The sequence below is a fragment of the Pogonomyrmex barbatus genome, unplaced genomic scaffold (assembly GCF_055798465.1).
Source record: "Pogonomyrmex barbatus isolate J1 unplaced genomic scaffold, ASM5579846v1 scaffold2, whole genome shotgun sequence".
NCBI classification, from domain to species: domain Eukaryota; kingdom Metazoa; phylum Arthropoda; class Insecta; order Hymenoptera; family Formicidae; genus Pogonomyrmex; species Pogonomyrmex barbatus.
Window position 1 is genome coordinate 9,774,926 of NW_028297116.1, and position 18,758 is coordinate 9,793,683.

General features: G+C 24.6%; 3 protein-coding genes and 1 long non-coding RNA gene across 9 annotated transcripts; 2 read left to right on the top strand and 2 right to left on the bottom strand.

Moving 5' to 3' along the window:
- Positions 1-683: 683 nt before the first annotated feature.
- Positions 684-7,681, top strand: LOC148936631 (uncharacterized). 3 transcript variants are annotated; one of them, XM_089075857.1, is made up of 4 exons: positions 684-4,052; positions 5,451-5,712; positions 6,111-6,257; positions 6,566-7,681. In XM_089075857.1, the coding sequence occupies exons 1-4, from the start codon at positions 3,829-3,831 to the stop codon at positions 6,938-6,940; spliced, it is 1,008 nt and encodes a 335-aa protein (XP_088931983.1). In that variant the 5' UTR covers positions 684-3,828; the 3' UTR covers positions 6,941-7,681. The 3 variants fall into 3 exon arrangements, with proteins under 3 accessions (XP_088931983.1, XP_088931984.1, XP_088931985.1); XM_089075858.1 differs by having other exon boundaries at positions 6,171-6,257; XM_089075859.1 differs by lacking the exon at positions 6,111-6,257.
- On the bottom strand, positions 7,566-10,649 carry LOC148936632 (uncharacterized). Its single transcript, XR_016138986.1, has 3 exons — positions 10,509-10,649; positions 8,062-8,219; positions 7,566-7,879 (listed from the first exon to the last, which is right to left on the bottom strand). It is a non-coding gene; the product is annotated as an uncharacterized LOC148936632 (long non-coding RNA).
- LOC105433791 (uncharacterized) lies at positions 8,212-18,042 on the top strand. 4 transcript variants are annotated; one of them, XM_011649232.3, is made up of 4 exons: positions 8,212-10,732; positions 12,131-12,392; positions 12,791-12,937; positions 13,246-14,361. In XM_011649232.3, the coding sequence occupies exons 1-4, from the start codon at positions 10,509-10,511 to the stop codon at positions 13,618-13,620; spliced, it is 1,008 nt and encodes a 335-aa protein (XP_011647534.2). In that variant the 5' UTR covers positions 8,212-10,508; the 3' UTR covers positions 13,621-14,361. The 4 variants fall into 4 exon arrangements, with proteins under 4 accessions (XP_011647534.2, XP_011647535.2, XP_088931982.1 ...); XM_011649233.3 differs by having other exon boundaries at positions 12,851-12,937; XM_089075856.1 differs by lacking the exons at positions 12,791-12,937; positions 13,246-14,361 and adding an exon at positions 17,704-18,042.
- Positions 14,213-17,752, bottom strand: LOC105433790 (uncharacterized). The gene is made up of 6 exons (XM_089075854.1): positions 17,664-17,752; positions 16,254-16,408; positions 15,641-15,862; positions 15,347-15,451; positions 14,740-15,031; positions 14,213-14,559 (listed from the first exon to the last, which is right to left on the bottom strand). Exons 1-6 carry the CDS (start codon positions 17,750-17,752, stop codon positions 14,400-14,402), a joined length of 1,023 nt encoding a protein of 340 aa, XP_088931980.1. The 3' UTR covers positions 14,213-14,399.
- Positions 18,043-18,758: the final 716 nt, after the last annotated feature.

Consider the following 18,758-nt stretch of genomic DNA (forward strand, 5'->3'; position numbering starts at 1 on the left):
AAAGCATATAGGTAGTCTGCAAGTATTAGACTATACTTTAACTAATACCTCTATGTATATAGTTTAATTCATAGAAATTCAAAGATATGTGTAAAGTCACTAACTCTTAAATCAATCTACAATAGGTGTGGTAACAAACTTTATGTTCTAAGTTGAGTAATTTCTGACAAAAAATATTTTTGTGTTGTCTTAAATCCTAGACTTCACAGTTAAAATCTAGTCAAAGCAGCTCAAGAAATGCTTTTTGTTGGAAATTATTTTGCTTAGAACATAAGATTTAAGATTTACTATATCTATTGTAGATCATGGATTATATTTTTAAAAGACATAAGAGATTTTGATTTTGTCAATTTGTTAACAATTTTCATGTTTTTTGTTTTAATACGATTAATTATTTTTTTAAAACATCTTATTTTATTCATAAATATAACAATATTTTAATATATGTGTCTCAAATAATATAAAAAACTTATTTTCTTGCATCTTTCATTTTTTGTAGTAAGTTAGTATAAGATGAATTAAATTAGTTGATGTTTGAAAGTTTTGTATAATTTAACCAAGCTCTGTTGTTTTAAGAAATTATCTTTAAACAATTATTTATTAATGTTTATAATATTTTTTTATATTAAATTTTATATTTTGCCAATTAATTTCAACTTCAATGTTAAAATTGAATATTATCAATATTAAATCTTGAAAATTAAAATTTATTTTCTATTGAGTAAGATAATTGTTGTAAGATAATAGTAAATTATTTAAATACATTGTTCACTTTACAATTATTTTATTTAATTAAAAATAAAAAGAACAAGAGAAAGATAAATTATTAAATTCTGATAAGTTAATCTTTTAACTTTTACGTAAACAAAAAAGTCGATTTGTTTATATATATAATAATTACATTTTAATAAATATCTGTTGTGATGGCCTAGCAGTGAGTCACCGATAATTTAATTGTTCCAATAATAAATCAGGAAAAATTCAGGTAATATATCATGCATTGCATTATTATACGTAATATATTACAAAATAATAAATATGTAGTACATTACAAAATAATTAATTTTTATAGCCTATTACTAAGATAATTACTTAATTATTTGTTGAAGGTCAAATCAATTTGTTCATGCATGAAAATGTAGTCCATAATAGTTTTGTAGTGTATTGTAGTGTAGTTTCACTTTGCAATTCTCAATTGTTGGACCGTAACGTTTATCTGTCATTCGTGATACATAGATTACTTAATGAATGTTTTTTATATTGTTGCATATAACTTATTCATTAACTCATTTATCTTGCGTAACTATATCAATTCAATCTTCCAAGTAAGATTTAAAATATAATTTTAGATATAAAATATTATTTTTATAAATGTACAGACAAAATTATTACGACTTCCTGGAAGACATTTAAAAAAAAAATTTACAATAATAATTCTTAATATATGATAAATAGTTGATAAATGGAATTATAAAGAGTAATTTCAAATTATTATTTATAAATATAATTTCTAATATATGTAGGCTGTATACAATGATTCTACAAATTAAAACAGTAAAGATATTAATCTTTAATAGAATTTAACATTTTTATGAAACAAAAAAATGTCATTGTATGGAACATTATTGTGTATTCGAAAGCAAATTTCATTTATTCAAATCATTATCTGATATTATAACTTGTTTTATTAAAAAGTAAAAGTAAAACTTGTTTTATTAAAAAAATTTTATTGAGCAACTTTTTTCATTAAAATACAAAGTTACTGTAAAGTAGTAAAGTAGTCAACTTTTAACAAATATATTTTTCTCTTGTAGTAAAACGACAGAAAAATTATTTGTGATTCAACGAATAAAAACAGAATTTTTAATAAATTTAATTTTATTTTATTGGCATAATTAATGAATAAAATTATGACAGCATAAACTTCTTTTTTACAAAAAAAGTATTAAAATGCGATTTAAAATCAAAAGTATTGGTTAATAATCAAACTAGTAAAATAAATATAAAAACTGATGACAATTTAGTTATATATATTTTTACAATGTATTAAACAAAGTATGTTACACATGAAAACAATTATCATAATAATCAATGTATATATGTTGGATATTGAAAAGATGAGGCAATTTTTATTTTAAACACTGCTGTTAAGTTCAAAATCAGTGAAGCGAATAGCTTCTGTATAATGTAATCATTCGTACATATACATATATTGTCGTATAAAGGCAGTGCGGACATTATAAGAGTGGTCATTTCTAGACAGGAGCAAAGCAGATTGCAGTCGTGCTGAGACGAGAAAACATTGCTGTAATTACGTTGTATTATACTGTTACGTTGTGAAGAACAATCATTTTATTGCTGTTGTGTGAGTTGTTTAAGCCTCAGATATATATAATTATTTTAACATAAAATGTTGTTAGAAAAAATATTTTATTAAGTATTAAAAATGTTTGCACGTGTATTTTGTATTAGAAAAAACATGATAATTGAATTGAAAATGTTAAATTTATGTAGAAGGAACATTTTATTATAGTGTCAACAAGGCTTTATTATTAAATTGTATTCTTCTAAAACTTTCAAACAAAACATCTATAGATGTACAGATTATGGTTGATTATGTGTAGTTATATTTATAGGAATTTAGCTACATGTTATATTTTAGAATATTGTAATAATAATAGTAGAATATTGTTTAGTAGAATTTGTTTCCGAACAATAACGATATTTAAATTTCACTTCCAATAACTAAATTGTTTCTCATGATTCTTTCTTTCTTAATAATACAATAGTTAAATATAATTTTTCAGTCTAATAAAATTACATTTGTAGTCAATATATTTATATTATTGTATAGTATGTAGAGTATTGATGATGTAAAATATTTAACATAATTGTTATAAACATTTGAAAAAATATGAGTTATATAAAAAAAAATTGCAGGTGAAAATCAAATTTTATTAATGTCTGTTTAATTTTAAATAGAAAAATTATTTTAAACGTATTTCCAAATTTTTGAATAGAAACTTCTGTTTTTTATTACAAATTTTACTATAAATTTTGCTACAAATATTGGAATATTTTAAATTAGTGTAATTAAAAAATATAAAATTCTTTTTTATTAAGAATTGAATTATGAAGTTACGAAGTTATCGTTGGCATTAACGTTATGTTTAAATATAAATATATTTGAAGGTTATTAGGAAGAAATACTAAATTGCGTGGCTGGATTTACTTCTTTCGTGTATATTCGTGTATGAATGTATGTGTGGATGTATGTACGCATGAAGTTTATGAAAAAAAATAACATTTCATTGCGACTTCTTTTTCCTAAATTCTAATATAAAAAACATTAAAATTTATATTTTACTTTCCTTAGAAAAATTTAAATAATTTATAATTATTAAATAATTTATGAAATAATTTTATAGAAATTTCTACAATATGTTTGTTATGTGTGTAATCTTCTTCAAGGGCGTAAGCGAGTTTGGAAACTTTTGGTTTATGACTAATAAATCAATGTCAGAGATTTTCTGAAAGGGCGAACATTGTATTTGTCCCTAGGAACTTTCTTTCAACTTTCGTTCATTCGTCGTGTAAACTTCTGTGAAATAAAGACGCGTCGGCATCGCATCGGCATCGCGTCGTATCGATAGTCGTATCGGTCGGCATATTTATGCAAATACTTCACCTTTACAAGCTAAATAAGGAATAAAACGAACTACTAAAATCGAAGCACTGTGACAGTCGATCAATCATCGTGCCGACGTAAATAACGTGTAACTCAAGCGTATTTTACGCGAAGAAAACGTGATACAGATTTTTACACACATGGCGCAGCCGGCAAGCGACGCTGCTCGGCCGTCCTCGGCGGCAATACTGTTGAAATATGGAATCGATGTGAAAGAAGCATTGGATTACGGGACGTTCCAAAAGACCTGTGTTCAGATATTCGGTGCGGACGAGGTCGAGAAGCACGAATGGAGGATACGCGAGGTCTTCGAGCTGTTCGACGCGAATGCGGACGACGCATTGACCGAGCAGGAATTACACAGGTGACGCGTGCGCAATCTTCTACAAAAACTCAAATATATTTTAGATAGTTTATGAAGGGAAAAAGGTGCAAAAAGAGGTGTAATAAAAGAAAAATTGAAAACAGGAATAATTTTTTCACATATATAATTCGAAAGGTTTATGTTCTTGCAATATTGAATTTTTGTTGATTGAAGATATTTTATCAAGAAGAGAGAACATATATTTGAAGTTTTGAAAATAATTTGTTAGAAGTAATCGACTTTTACATAGATTTAAGTTTAAGAACAATTGTGTGCAATTAATTAAGAACCATTGAAAGTATCTAATCTAGGAATGGTTAAATTTATATTTTATTTTCTTTGTTTATGTTTATTTTTGTTAATTTTGTTTTATCAATTTTTTTTAATTCTCGTAAAAATGGATTAACTCTTTGATCGGATTTTTTGATATCTTATGTCTTCTTATATCAGGAAAATAATTTCCCGATAGAAAATATTCATAATTTCTCGAAGAAAATATTCATAAATGATAAACGTTTTTGTGTAAAATTTATAATATAATATGTAAATATAGAAGCATATTTAAGAAAATACATGTTGAAATATTAACTTTTTAAAAAATATTAATAACTTGCTGTGCAATTAATTTTAACTTGATATTTCGGCAAAATAATAATAGTGGTAGCAAATTATTTTAGTATAATTATTGTGAAAGTTTTTAATTCACGATATTTTTGTATATATAATTTTGTATGAACAAATATTATTTGATCGGAGAATATGTTAATATATTTCATATTGCATTATGTAGACTATACATAAGTTTTACTTAACTGATTTTGTTTATTTTAATATCTCATGTTATTTATTTTAATATCTCATGTCACTGAGTTTTAATTATGCTAGAAATAATGCGCATTATTTAAAATACATATCATTTCTAATAATAATTATATGATAAGCATATGATCGAGATACGCTTAGAAAGAATAGAATTAAATTTGAATTTACAAAAAATTCAAATTCAAATTTTACATACATACTATTTTGTAAATAGTATAACTTTTTGAAATAAAATTTATTTTGTTTTTTAATATAATATTTTTATAATATTTTATATTATTTTGTTATTATTATTTTTTATATTTTTAAATTAATCAAGAATAGATAAAATTTTGTACGTTTTTTTAGATAAAAATAATCATTAATTTATTTATTTATATTGTTTATTTATTTATATTTAAATAATGTATATTTTAAGTAATTATTTTATATAGAATTATATGTACGATAATTTAAAATATTTTTCTAAAATCATTCGTTGAATTTTATGTGCTGAAGAATATTTTGTTTCGCGCAAATAGTAGATGATTGCTTAAAATCCAAATTATTTTCCATAAGAATAAATAATTATTTCAGATGCTGTAATTGGATACGTGAGATTGTAAATCCTGTCAATGTTTTGTTAGTTGTCGATGTGCAAAATGATTTTATCGACGGTACGTTGGCACTTCGAAATGCCGGTTATGGGCAGGAAGGAGCGGAAGTGATAGAACCGATAAACCGACTTTTAAACAATGGCCGTTGGAACAAAGTGATATATTCGCAAGATTGGCATCCCCACAATCACATTAGCTTCTTTGAAAATTTGGCAATGCGCGAACTTCATTCAGAATCTAAAGTACGTCGATGAAATATTTATCTAATATAATAATTCAGATCCTGAAAAATAGATACTAATCTTCTAGTTTTATTTCTTTTTTAAAAATTGCTAATTGTTTTGTTATATTTTTCTTGTTTATTATAAATATTAAAAAAATCAAAGATAAGGCTAATAAAACGAATAAAACAAGTATTAATGCTATGAAAAAATATTTATTAAAATAAATCAAAATAATATATCAATAGACAAACAAAAACTTGAACATTTCGGCACTGAGCCTTTTTTAATAAATTCAAAAAATTCTTTTAAATTATCTAAAATAAGTAAATAAGAATTTAAAAATAAGAATTTAAATAATTATGTAAAAAATTATATAATTTTATATATATATATATATATATATACATAATAAATAGGTCACTAAGGAAATAGCAAAACCATTTGACACCGTTGTCTTTTCACATCCTTATTTAAAGCAAATACTTTGGCCAAGACATTGCGTTATGAACACGTGGGGCGCAGAGTTACACAAAGATCTACTGATATTATCTTCTTCGGAACGGGTAATAAATTAATTTTGTTCAGAATAGATAATGTTCTCAGAAAGTCTTATCAAATGTTTAGGTACATTAGATTAGAAAAATTCCCTGACTTTTAAGAACTATATAATATAATTTTATTGTACAACTTTATCTTACATATAAAGTAATTGCAGATATTTAATAATAATTACCTCTCTATAATATACATAAATTATTTTTTTTTGGAAAGACATAAATTTCTATGATTACTTTTTAATAATTTATTTATGATCTGATATAAAGAAATTTAATATATTTAATTGGAATATTCTTTTTTTTTTATTCTAAAGATATATAAGGGTCAACATTCAGATAAGGAATCATATTCAGCGTTTGAAAAAGAAGCGGATGGTTCCTCGAAGCTTGAAAAGATTTTATCGTCCATTGGCGCTACACATATATATGTTTGTGGTCTCGCATATGACGTATGTGTCAAAGAGACGTGTTTAGATGGCCTGCGGTTGGGTTATTCTGTAACTGTTATTGATGATTCTTGTCGCGGTGTAAAACCTAATGATATAATAATGGCAAAAAAATTAATCATCGAGAATGGTGGTTCAGTGGCATGCACTGACCGCGTTTTGTCCATGGTGAACGAAGGCAAATGTAGCTTAGTGATGGCACATCGTACCGCAAGGATTATAAGAGAAAAAAATATTCTGTAATATCATCTACAAAATTGTTTTCTAAAATGTAATAATTAATTTGGGAATGTAATAATTAATTTGGGAAGTTGAATGTAAAAATTATAATTAAAAAGAAAAAAAAATTGTACACTTTTGTACAATTTCGCACACTTTTATTTTCTTTATTTTTATTGTTAAGTATTAATTGTTTAACTTCTTGAATTAGTTTCTTTACATTTATTCTTCTTTTCTTAATACTTTAATTAATTTATTCTATTGTTTAATTAATTTATTTAATTATTTATTAATGTGTTTTATGTTAGTTGAATTAATTTATTTCTATTCTACGCATTCTCTTCCATTCCATTTTTTTATCAGGAGTGAAAATTATTATAAAATAAATTAATTTATACTTATATGATATAGTAATATTGAAATGTGAAAATGTATATATAAATTTCTTAAATTTCAATCTGTAATATGATACGTTAAAATTATATATTATAAATTAACAATTTACTCATGACAATGAAAATATTTATAAATAATGTAAAATTTGATTAAATTGTTACTTACTTAATTATAGTTTACTTAAATTTTTATTTTTATTTATATTTTTATTTTATTTTTATTACATACAAACGTAACAAAATTAATATTAAGAAAAAAGAGTAGATCACATTTATAATTAAAAATGCGGTTGTACTATATCAATAAACTTTCTTGTAATATAAATTATTAAAAATATATATTTATAAATAAATGTAATTCTTTGTGACTATTTTATTATCCTATTTTTATACGTTATTAGAATATGTCTAATCATTTTTATCAATTAAAAATCGTGCTGTTCTTTCAATCCTATTTGTCGATTCATCATCAACTGTCAATTCACAAATATATTTTTGCCTCGAGCCGCAATCTTCACCTCTGTACGAGTAAATTTTCGACGATGCGTTGAAAGTTAACTTTAAGCATCTGTAATTCAAAATATTTACAATGAAATATTGGTTTAATATAACAGAGAGTAACATATGCTTTTTAGCATACTTTGCTACATTAGGAATTAATTGTCGTTCTATATACAAATTCTTTATATATATATATGCTATTACTATTTAAATACAAAATAAATTTATTTGTAATAATGAAATACCAACCTGCCATCACCAATGACGGACTGCTTAGTATCTTGATGAACTGGTCTGGCACTGCTGGCCCAGATCCATAAAAGTCCTGGATTTAATCCTCCCGTCCAGAAATTTTTGCCCTTCAATTTCGCGTCCGACAGGAACGGGGTAGGCTGTATACAATGATTCTACAAATTAAAACAGTAAAGATATTAATCTTTAATAGAATTTAACATTTTTATGAAACAAAAAAATGTCATTGTATGGAACATTATTGTGTATTCGAAAGCAAATTTCATTTATTCAAATCATTATCTGATATTATAACTTGTTTTATTAAAAAGTAAAAGTAAAACTTGTTTTATTAAAAAAATTTTATTGAGCAACTTTTTTCATTAAAATACAAAGTTACTGTAAAGTAGTAAAGTAGTCAACTTTTAACAAATATATTTTTCTCTTGTAGTAAAACGACAGAAAAATTATTTGTGATTCAACGAATAAAAACAGAATTTTTAATAAATTTAATTTTATTTTATTGGCATAATTAATGAATAAAATTATGACAGCATAAACTTCTTTTTTACAAAAAAAGTATTAAAATGCGATTTAAAATCAAAAGTATTGGTTAATAATCAAACTAGTAAAATAAATATAAAAACTGATGACAATTTAGTTATATATATTTTTACAATGTATTAAACAAAGTATGTTACACATGAAAACAATTATCATAATAATCAATGTATATATGTTGGATATTGAAAAGATGAGGCAATTTTTATTTTAAACACTGCTGTTAAGTTCAAAATCAGTGAAGCGAATAGCTTCTGTATAATGTAATCATTCGTACATATACATATATTGTCGTATAAAGGCAGTGCGGACATTATAAGAGTGGTCATTTCTAGACAGGAGCAAAGCAGATTGCAGTCGTGCTGAGACGAGAAAACATTGCTGTAATTACGTTGTATTATACTGTTACGTTGTGAAGAACAATCATTTTATTGCTGTTGTGTGAGTTGTTTAAGCCTCAGATATATATAATTATTTTAACATAAAATGTTGTTAGAAAAAATATTTTATTAAGTATTAAAAATGTTTGCACGTGTATTTTGTATTAGAAAAAACATGATAATTGAATTGAAAATGTTAAATTTATGTAGAAGGAACATTTTATTATAGTGTCAACAAGGCTTTATTATTAAATTGTATTCTTCTAAAACTTTCAAACAAAACATCTATAGATGTACAGATTATGGTTGATTATGTGTAGTTATATTTATAGGAATTTAGCTACATGTTATATTTTAGAATATTGTAATAATAATAGTAGAATATTGTTTAGTAGAATTTGTTTCCGAACAATAACGATATTTAAATTTCACTTCCAATAACTAAATTGTTTCTCATGATTCTTTCTTTCTTAATAATACAATAGTTAAATATAATTTTTCAGTCTAATAAAATTACATTTGTAGTCAATATATTTATATTATTGTATAGTATGTAGAGTATTGATGATGTAAAATATTTAACATAATTGTTATAAACATTTGAAAAAATATGAGTTATATAAAAAAAAATTGCAGGTGAAAATCAAATTTTATTAATGTCTGTTTAATTTTAAATAGAAAAATTATTTTAAACGTATTTCCAAATTTTTGAATAGAAACTTCTGTTTTTTATTACAAATTTTACTATAAATTTTGCTACAAATATTGGAATATTTTAAATTAGTGTAATTAAAAAATATAAAATTCTTTTTTATTAAGAATTGAATTATGAAGTTACGAAGTTATCGTTGGCATTAACGTTATGTTTAAATATAAATATATTTGAAGGTTATTAGGAAGAAATACTAAATTGCGTGGCTGGATTTACTTCTTTCGTGTATATTCGTGTATGAATGTATGTGTGGATGTATGTACGCATGAAGTTTATGAAAAAAAATAACATTTCATTGCGACTTCTTTTTCCTAAATTCTAATATAAAAAACATTAAAATTTATATTTTACTTTCCTTAGAAAAATTTAAATAATTTATAATTATTAAATAATTTATGAAATAATTTTATAGAAATTTCTACAATATGTTTGTTATGTGTGTAATCTTCTTCAAGGGCGTAAGCGAGTTTGGAAACTTTTGGTTTATGACTAATAAATCAATGTCAGAGATTTTCTGAAAGGGCGAACATTGTATTTGTCCCTAGGAACTTTCTTTCAACTTTCGTTCATTCGTCGTGTAAACTTCTGTGAAATAAAGACGCGTCGGCATCGCATCGGCATCGCGTCGTATCGATAGTCGTATCGGTCGGCATATTTATGCAAATACTTCACCTTTACAAGCTAAATAAGGAATAAAACGAACTACTAAAATCGAAGCACTGTGACAGTCGATCAATCATCGTGCCGACGTAAATAACGTGTAACTCAAGCGTATTTTACGCGAAGAAAACGTGATACAGATTTTTACACACATGGCGCAGCCGGCAAGCGACGCTGCTCGGCCGTCCTCGGCGGCAATACTGTTGAAATATGGAATCGATGTGAAAGAAGCATTGGATTACGGGACGTTCCAAAAGACCTGTGTTCAGATATTCGGTGCGGACGAGGTCGAGAAGCACGAATGGAGGATACGCGAGGTCTTCGAGCTGTTCGACGCGAATGCGGACGACGCATTGACCGAGCAGGAATTACACAGGTGACGCGTGCGCAATCTTCTACAAAAACTCAAATATATTTTAGATAGTTTATGAAGGGAAAAAGGTGCAAAAAGAGGTGTAATAAAAGAAAAATTGAAAACAGGAATAATTTTTTCACATATATAATTCGAAAGGTTTATGTTCTTGCAATATTGAATTTTTGTTGATTGAAGATATTTTATCAAGAAGAGAGAACATATATTTGAAGTTTTGAAAATAATTTGTTAGAAGTAATCGACTTTTACATAGATTTAAGTTTAAGAACAATTGTGTGCAATTAATTAAGAACCATTGAAAGTATCTAATCTAGGAATGGTTAAATTTATATTTTATTTTCTTTGTTTATGTTTATTTTTGTTAATTTTGTTTTATCAATTTTTTTTAATTCTCGTAAAAATGGATTAACTCTTTGATCGGATTTTTTGATATCTTATGTCTTCTTATATCAGGAAAATAATTTCCCGATAGAAAATATTCATAATTTCTCGAAGAAAATATTCATAAATGATAAACGTTTTTGTGTAAAATTTATAATATAATATGTAAATATAGAAGCATATTTAAGAAAATACATGTTGAAATATTAACTTTTTAAAAAATATTAATAACTTGCTGTGCAATTAATTTTAACTTGATATTTCGGCAAAATAATAATAGTGGTAGCAAATTATTTTAGTATAATTATTGTGAAAGTTTTTAATTCACGATATTTTTGTATATATAATTTTGTATGAACAAATATTATTTGATCGGAGAATATGTTAATATATTTCATATTGCATTATGTAGACTATACATAAGTTTTACTTAACTGATTTTGTTTATTTTAATATCTCATGTTATTTATTTTAATATCTCATGTCACTGAGTTTTAATTATGCTAGAAATAATGCGCATTATTTAAAATACATATCATTTCTAATAATAATTATATGATAAGCATATGATCGAGATACGCTTAGAAAGAATAGAATTAAATTTGAATTTACAAAAAATTCAAATTCAAATTTTACATACATACTATTTTGTAAATAGTATAACTTTTTGAAATAAAATTTATTTTGTTTTTTAATATAATATTTTTATAATATTTTATATTATTTTGTTATTATTATTTTTTATATTTTTAAATTAATCAAGAATAGATAAAATTTTGTACGTTTTTTTAGATAAAAATAATCATTAATTTATTTATTTATATTGTTTATTTATTTATATTTAAATAATGTATATTTTAAGTAATTATTTTATATAGAATTATATGTACGATAATTTAAAATATTTTTCTAAAATCATTCGTTGAATTTTATGTGCTGAAGAATATTTTGTTTCGCGCAAATAGTAGATGATTGCTTAAAATCCAAATTATTTTCCATAAGAATAAATAATTATTTCAGATGCTGTAATTGGATACGTGAGATTGTAAATCCTGTCAATGTTTTGTTAGTTGTCGATGTGCAAAATGATTTTATCGACGGTACGTTGGCACTTCGAAATGCCGGTTATGGGCAGGAAGGAGCGGAAGTGATAGAACCGATAAACCGACTTTTAAACAATGGCCGTTGGAACAAAGTGATATATTCGCAAGATTGGCATCCCCACAATCACATTAGCTTCTTTGAAAATTTGGCAATGCGCGAACTTCATTCAGAATCTAAAGTACGTCGATGAAATATTTATCTAATATAATAATTCAGATCCTGAAAAATAGATACTAATCTTCTAGTTTTATTTCTTTTTTAAAAATTGCTAATTGTTTTGTTATATTTTTCTTGTTTATTATAAATATTAAAAAAATCAAAGATAAGGCTAATAAAACGAATAAAACAAGTATTAATGCTATGAAAAAATATTTATTAAAATAAATCAAAATAATATATCAATAGACAAACAAAAACTTGAACATTTCGGCACTGAGCCTTTTTTAATAAATTCAAAAAATTCTTTTAAATTATCTAAAATAAGTAAATAAGAATTTAAAAATAAGAATTTAAATAATTATGTAAAAAATTATATAATTTTATATATATATATATATATATATACATAATAAATAGGTCACTAAGGAAATAGCAAAACCATTTGACACCGTTGTCTTTTCACATCCTTATTTAAAGCAAATACTTTGGCCAAGACATTGCGTTATGAACACGTGGGGCGCAGAGTTACACAAAGATCTACTGATATTATCTTCTTCGGAACGGGTAATAAATTAATTTTGTTCAGAATAGATAATGTTCTCAGAAAGTCTTATCAAATGTTTAGGTACATTAGATTAGAAAAATTCCCTGACTTTTAAGAACTATATAATATAATTTTATTGTACAACTTTATCTTACATATAAAGTAATTGCAGATATTTAATAATAATTACCTCTCTATAATATACATAAATTATTTTTTTTTGGAAAGACATAAATTTCTATGATTACTTTTTAATAATTTATTTATGATCTGATATAAAGAAATTTAATATATTTAATTGGAATATTCTTTTTTTTTTATTCTAAAGATATATAAGGGTCAACATTCAGATAAGGAATCATATTCAGCGTTTGAAAAAGAAGCGGATGGTTCCTCGAAGCTTGAAAAGATTTTATCGTCCATTGGCGCTACACATATATATGTTTGTGGTCTCGCATATGACGTATGTGTCAAAGAGACGTGTTTAGATGGCCTGCGGTTGGGTTATTCTGTAACTGTTATTGATGATTCTTGTCGCGGTGTAAAACCTAATGATATAATAATGGCAAAAAAATTAATCATCGAGAATGGTGGTTCAGTGGCATGCACTGACCGCGTTTTGTCCATGGTGAACGAAGGCAAATGTAGCTTAGTGATGGCACATCGTACCGCAAGGATTATAAGAGAAAAAAATATTCTGTAATATCATCTACAAAATTGTTTTCTAAAATGTAATAATTAATTTGGGAATGTAATAATTAATTTGGGAAGTTGAATGTAAAAATTATAATTAAAAAGAAAAAAAAATTGTACACTTTTGTACAATTTCGCACACTTTTATTTTCTTTATTTTTATTGTTAAGTATTAATTGTTTAACTTCTTGAATTAGTTTCTTTACATTTATTCTTCTTTTCTTAATACTTTAATTAATTTATTCTATTGTTTAATTAATTTATTTAATTATTTATTAATGTGTTTTATGTTAGTTGAATTAATTTATTTCTATTCTACGCATTCTCTTCCATTCCATTTTTTTATCAGGAGTGAAAATTATTATAAAATAAATTAATTTATACTTATATGATATAGTAATATTGAAATGTGAAAATGTATATATAAATTTCTTAAATTTCAATCTGTAATATGATACGTTAAAATTATATATTATAAATTAACAATTTACTCATGACAATGAAAATATTTATAAATAATGTAAAATTTGATTAAATTGTTACTTACTTAATTATAGTTTACTTAAATTTTTATTTTTATTTATATTTTTATTTTATTTTTATTACATACAAACGTAACAAAATTAATATTAAGAAAAAAGAGTAGATCACATTTATAATTAAAAATGCGGTTGTACTATATCAATAAACTTTCTTGTAATATAAATTATTAAAAATATATATTTATAAATAAATGTAATTCTTTGTGACTATTTTATTATCCTATTTTTATACGTTATTAGAATATGTCTAATCATTTTTATCAATTAAAAATCGTGCTGTTCTTTCAATCCTATTTGTCGATTCATCATCAACTGTCAATTCACAAATATATTTTTGCCTCGAGCCGCAATCTTCACCTCTGTACGAGTAAATTTTCGACGATGCGTTGAAAGTTAACTTTAAGCATCTGTAATTCAAAATATTTACAATGAAATATTGGTTTAATATAACAGAGAGTAACATATGCTTTTTAGCATACTTTGCTACATTAGGAATTAATTGTCGTTCTATATACAAATTCTTTATATATATATGCTATTACTATTTAAATACAAAATAAATTTATTTGTAATAATGAAATACCAACCTGCCATCACCAATGACGGACTGCTTAGTATCTTGATGAACTGGTCTGGCACTGCTGGCCCAGATCCATAAAAGTCCTGGATTTAATCCTCCCGTCCAGAAATTTTTGCCCTTCAATTTCGCGTCCGACATTAAACCCGCAATTACATCTTGGCTTTCTTCGATTGTGTCGAATTCAACCAAATGTCCACCCATACCACGGCAAAGACTTGCTGATGATTTCCAATTAAAATCACGATTACTGAAGTGATAACAATTTTGGCCCATTCTCGTATAATTGGCAGGACAAGGTTCTGAAAAAGCGATAGCAATAATACATAATATATTAAATATATATTGTAAATATATGTTGTTTTTAATTCATTAAATAATAAATTTATTTGTTTTTATAATATTTGATTGATTTTCTGAATATTACGAACAGTATGTATATATATATATATATATATATATATATATATACATACTGTTCGTAATATATATATATATATATATATATATATAAAGAATAAAAAATATATTTTGTAGAAAAATATATTTGTAGAAAATATATTTTGAATATTTGTCATGTCATAATGAAATTAATGATCTTTTTATATCAATTTTACCTTTCATTTTGTTGTTACCAGCAATAACGTAGTATAATAGTTCTTCTGCTCTTCTTACTCGTTTTTCTAGATAATCTACTCTGTACACCAACTTTTCAATGGCACCTAAATGTAAATTTTGATTTAACATTCTTAAAAAAAGAATGAGATTTAAGAAAATCTCATTCTTTTAATAATCTTTTTAACAAAATGTATAATCACATTAATTACTTATAAATAAATGAATAAAAGTATCATGTTATCATAAACAATAAAGCTAATTTATTTTTTTTAGATTTTTTAAATAAATTGTACCAAGTAGATAAAGATCGGTTTCAGAAACATCTCTTTTATTTGTTGTGGTAACCTTAGTCGATACTGTCACAGTCTTATCGCCAATTTTCATTGCTCGCGCAGTACGAGAATTGTTGGATTGAAGAGTAATCCAATTTTCAAGAACTTCTGCCCAAGGACCATGATTTACCGGACTATGATTCACCGCCGTTAAATTCAATTGGGATGACGATGATGACATAACTGAATTATCAAGATTATATTAGAAGATTTAATTTCGCGTCGGTCTAAATTTAATTAAAAATTTATATCTGTACATTTTATATTATATAATTTAATAATAAAAACGTAAAAATATAGTAATTTTTACGTTTTTATTATTAAATTATATAATATAAAGTGTACAGATGTAACTATTAAATAAATTTAATAGTATAATAATAATTAAAAACAATATGAAAAAATTAAATTACTATTATAAGTAAAAGTATAATGTTTTGCATATTTTTTTCTATTAATCTTGTCAATTTTTTATTAAAATTTTAATTAGGCAATTATAGATAACATTAGTCTTATTTTCCTGTTTTTTTAATATAAATTGTTAAAATATTGCATGTAAAATAATAATACGTACCAAATACTACATTTACAATTGTCATTATCAACATGACAAATGTAATTGAAGAAGATAATTTCACGCTCGTCTGTCTTGTCATCATGGTTTTGAGATCGAAGAAATACCGCGCAGATAAGATCTTGGATGCAGGAACTGAAAGGCCGACGTTCAACCTTCCGCGAAATGTAAAGTAAATGAAATAAAAGCGCTTCGTTTTTCACTTGAATGTTCGCGGTATCTCTGACTTTCTCCAGGAAAGTTTACAGCGGCATGTTGAAATAGCAAATACCCGGATGCAAACGAGTATGTTGAAAATTTTTGATATTCATGTAATAATTCTTTTATTTATAAAAAGAATGACCTTTTGGCGATATTTAAGAGAATTTAAAAGTTAAAGTTTAAAAATTTAAATTTAAAAATAAGCATAATATTAATATAATATTATAATATTATATGAATAAAGAAACAAAATGTTTTAAAATGAAAATATTGTCACGTATTATTTTATTATATCATTTAAAATGTACCAAATTTTAAATAAAATACATTATTATTCCTATGCATTCTTATTTAATTTTAATTAATTCTTATTATTACATTTTAATAATTTATTAATATTTCCAGCAAATTAACGCATGTAAATATTTTCAATATTTCTTTTAAAAAAGTAGTTCTTTTAAGAAAAGTTAATGCTCCGATGCATATATTTTATTGTGCTTGTAATAGTAATTATGTAATGAATGAAATTAGGGAAGTTAGTATAATGAATGCCGGAAACGATAGACAATTGACAATTCTTTTTTACAAGCCACATTTATAGAAATGACCAGCAATGTCATTTAGCCTTGAAATTTCAATGAATACGGATATATTTAAAATTCCCATGTTTATACGAAATCCAATGTATTGCAAGGTCTATTACTTCAATTAAATATATATATATACACACACACACACACACACACGCACACACACACACACACACACACACACACACACACACACACACACACACACACACACACACACATATATAGAAATTGTGTTAGAATATTGTAAATCCAACATGCGATATTGGATATTGAAAGATCAAAACAAAACAATAAATATGTTATAAATAACTCAAAATAATAAATATTAATAACATTAATAATAATAATGTTAATTTATATTTTTATTAATCTTTAAATTATAGTTTAATATATTAGTTAAATTCATTATTACTTTTAATCTTTAATTTTACACTTTTAATCAAAAATATATATTATTAAAAAAATATATTTTTTATAAATATACTTTATGTTTATAAAATTTATATATGATAACGAGATATTTTAAATGAAAAAAACGGATTTCTTTAAAACTAAGTATTTAAATATTTTTAAAAGACCACCATAGAATTCACATGTCAAAATGTAAATGTCTTACCTTTCCTCACGTAGTATATGTACAATAATCAATTTTTTAGAGATATTCTCACTTGTATCACGAGTATTCCACACCCAATCATACGTCATGGACGAATGAGAAGAAAAGATTCGAGGACGATGTCGAAGTCGTAGCCAAGACCTCTCTAGGTCACTTTCTCCCCACCTTAGAAGTCAAGTCACTTTCTTCGGCAAGCCCATCTCAGATGGGTTTTGATGAGCTACTGATTGCGATGACAATTCAGTCGAACAAGATTGACAAAAGATATAAAATATGTATAAATATGTTTCTCGTAATAAAATATCATGAGAAATACATAATAAAAAGTATAAGAACAGTATGTTTATTCAATGCTCTCATCTAATGTTCTTTTAATATATAGATAGATGAAGCAACAAATATAAAATAACTTTTGATAACTATGATAACAAATTAATATTGAATTAATATTGATATGAACTTTTAAAATCAATTTTTTCTTTGCAATTTCTGACAATTTCTGTAATAATATTAAAATTTAGAACATATCTTATATGGAACTATCAAAAGTTTCTTTTATAATTATTATTATAAAAATTATTATTGATTTTTATAAAAGAGAAATATTTTTGCATAAAGGAAAAAATATAAAAAGGTATTAAAAACTCTTTAACTTTTTAAAAAATTACTTGTTGCTCCGAGATGCATTTCTCTCTTCAATAATTTTATATGTCTACTATTAGTTTTATCATTTTTAAAAATTGCACTTCCATGAATTTCAAGTCCTGCAAATTTTCACTCATTTACTCGTTGTGTAATTATTCGCGAAGATCGACCTACTGGCACAATTTCCTATATTCGGATATCGATGGTTTCAACAAAGTGCGGAAACTTCATTTGTTACTTAATGAACAGAAGTCACAGAGTAAACTGTTATTTTACATAATAACGCGATTTAGACTACTTGAAATTTTTATGCGTCAAACTTTCATCTTTGTGGGATGTGTGTAACACTATAGTTGAACATTTTCTCGAATTAAAATGAAATTTATAGTTTAGGAACCTGTGGTAATTTAAATGTATGCATAAGAACAATATTTTAAACATAAGAATTGA

What these genes read in the sequence shown, in the direction of transcription:
- LOC148936631 (XM_089075857.1), top strand. Translation starts at nt 3,829, where the DNA reads ATGGCGCAGCCGGCAAGCGACGCTGCTCGGCCGTCCTCGGCGGCAATA. An exon ending in AACTTCATTCAGAATCTAAA is followed by an intron (nt 5,713 to 6,110) that starts GTACGTCGATGA and finishes CATAATAAATAG; the next exon opens with GTCACTAAGGAAATAGCAAA. An exon ending in TATTATCTTCTTCGGAACGG is followed by an intron (nt 6,258 to 6,565) that starts GTAATAAATTAA and finishes TTTATTCTAAAG; the next exon opens with ATATATAAGGGTCAACATTC.
- LOC105433791 (XM_011649232.3), top strand. Translation starts at nt 10,509, where the DNA reads ATGGCGCAGCCGGCAAGCGACGCTGCTCGGCCGTCCTCGGCGGCAATA. An exon ending in ACCGAGCAGGAATTACACAG is followed by an intron (nt 10,733 to 12,130) that starts GTGACGCGTGCG and finishes TAATTATTTCAG; the next exon opens with ATGCTGTAATTGGATACGTG. An exon ending in TATTATCTTCTTCGGAACGG is followed by an intron (nt 12,938 to 13,245) that starts GTAATAAATTAA and finishes TTTATTCTAAAG; the next exon opens with ATATATAAGGGTCAACATTC.
- LOC105433790 (XM_089075854.1), bottom strand. Translation starts at nt 17,752, where the DNA reads ATGACGTATGATTGGGTGTGGAATACTCGTGATACAAGTGAGAATATC. An exon ending in AATTGTAAATGTAGTATTTG is followed by an intron (nt 15,863 to 16,253) that starts GTACGTATTATT and finishes TTGATAATTCAG; the next exon opens with TTATGTCATCATCGTCATCC. An exon ending in TGGTAACAACAAAATGAAAG is followed by an intron (nt 15,032 to 15,346) that starts GTAAAATTGATA and finishes TCGCTTTTTCAG; the next exon opens with AACCTTGTCCTGCCAATTAT.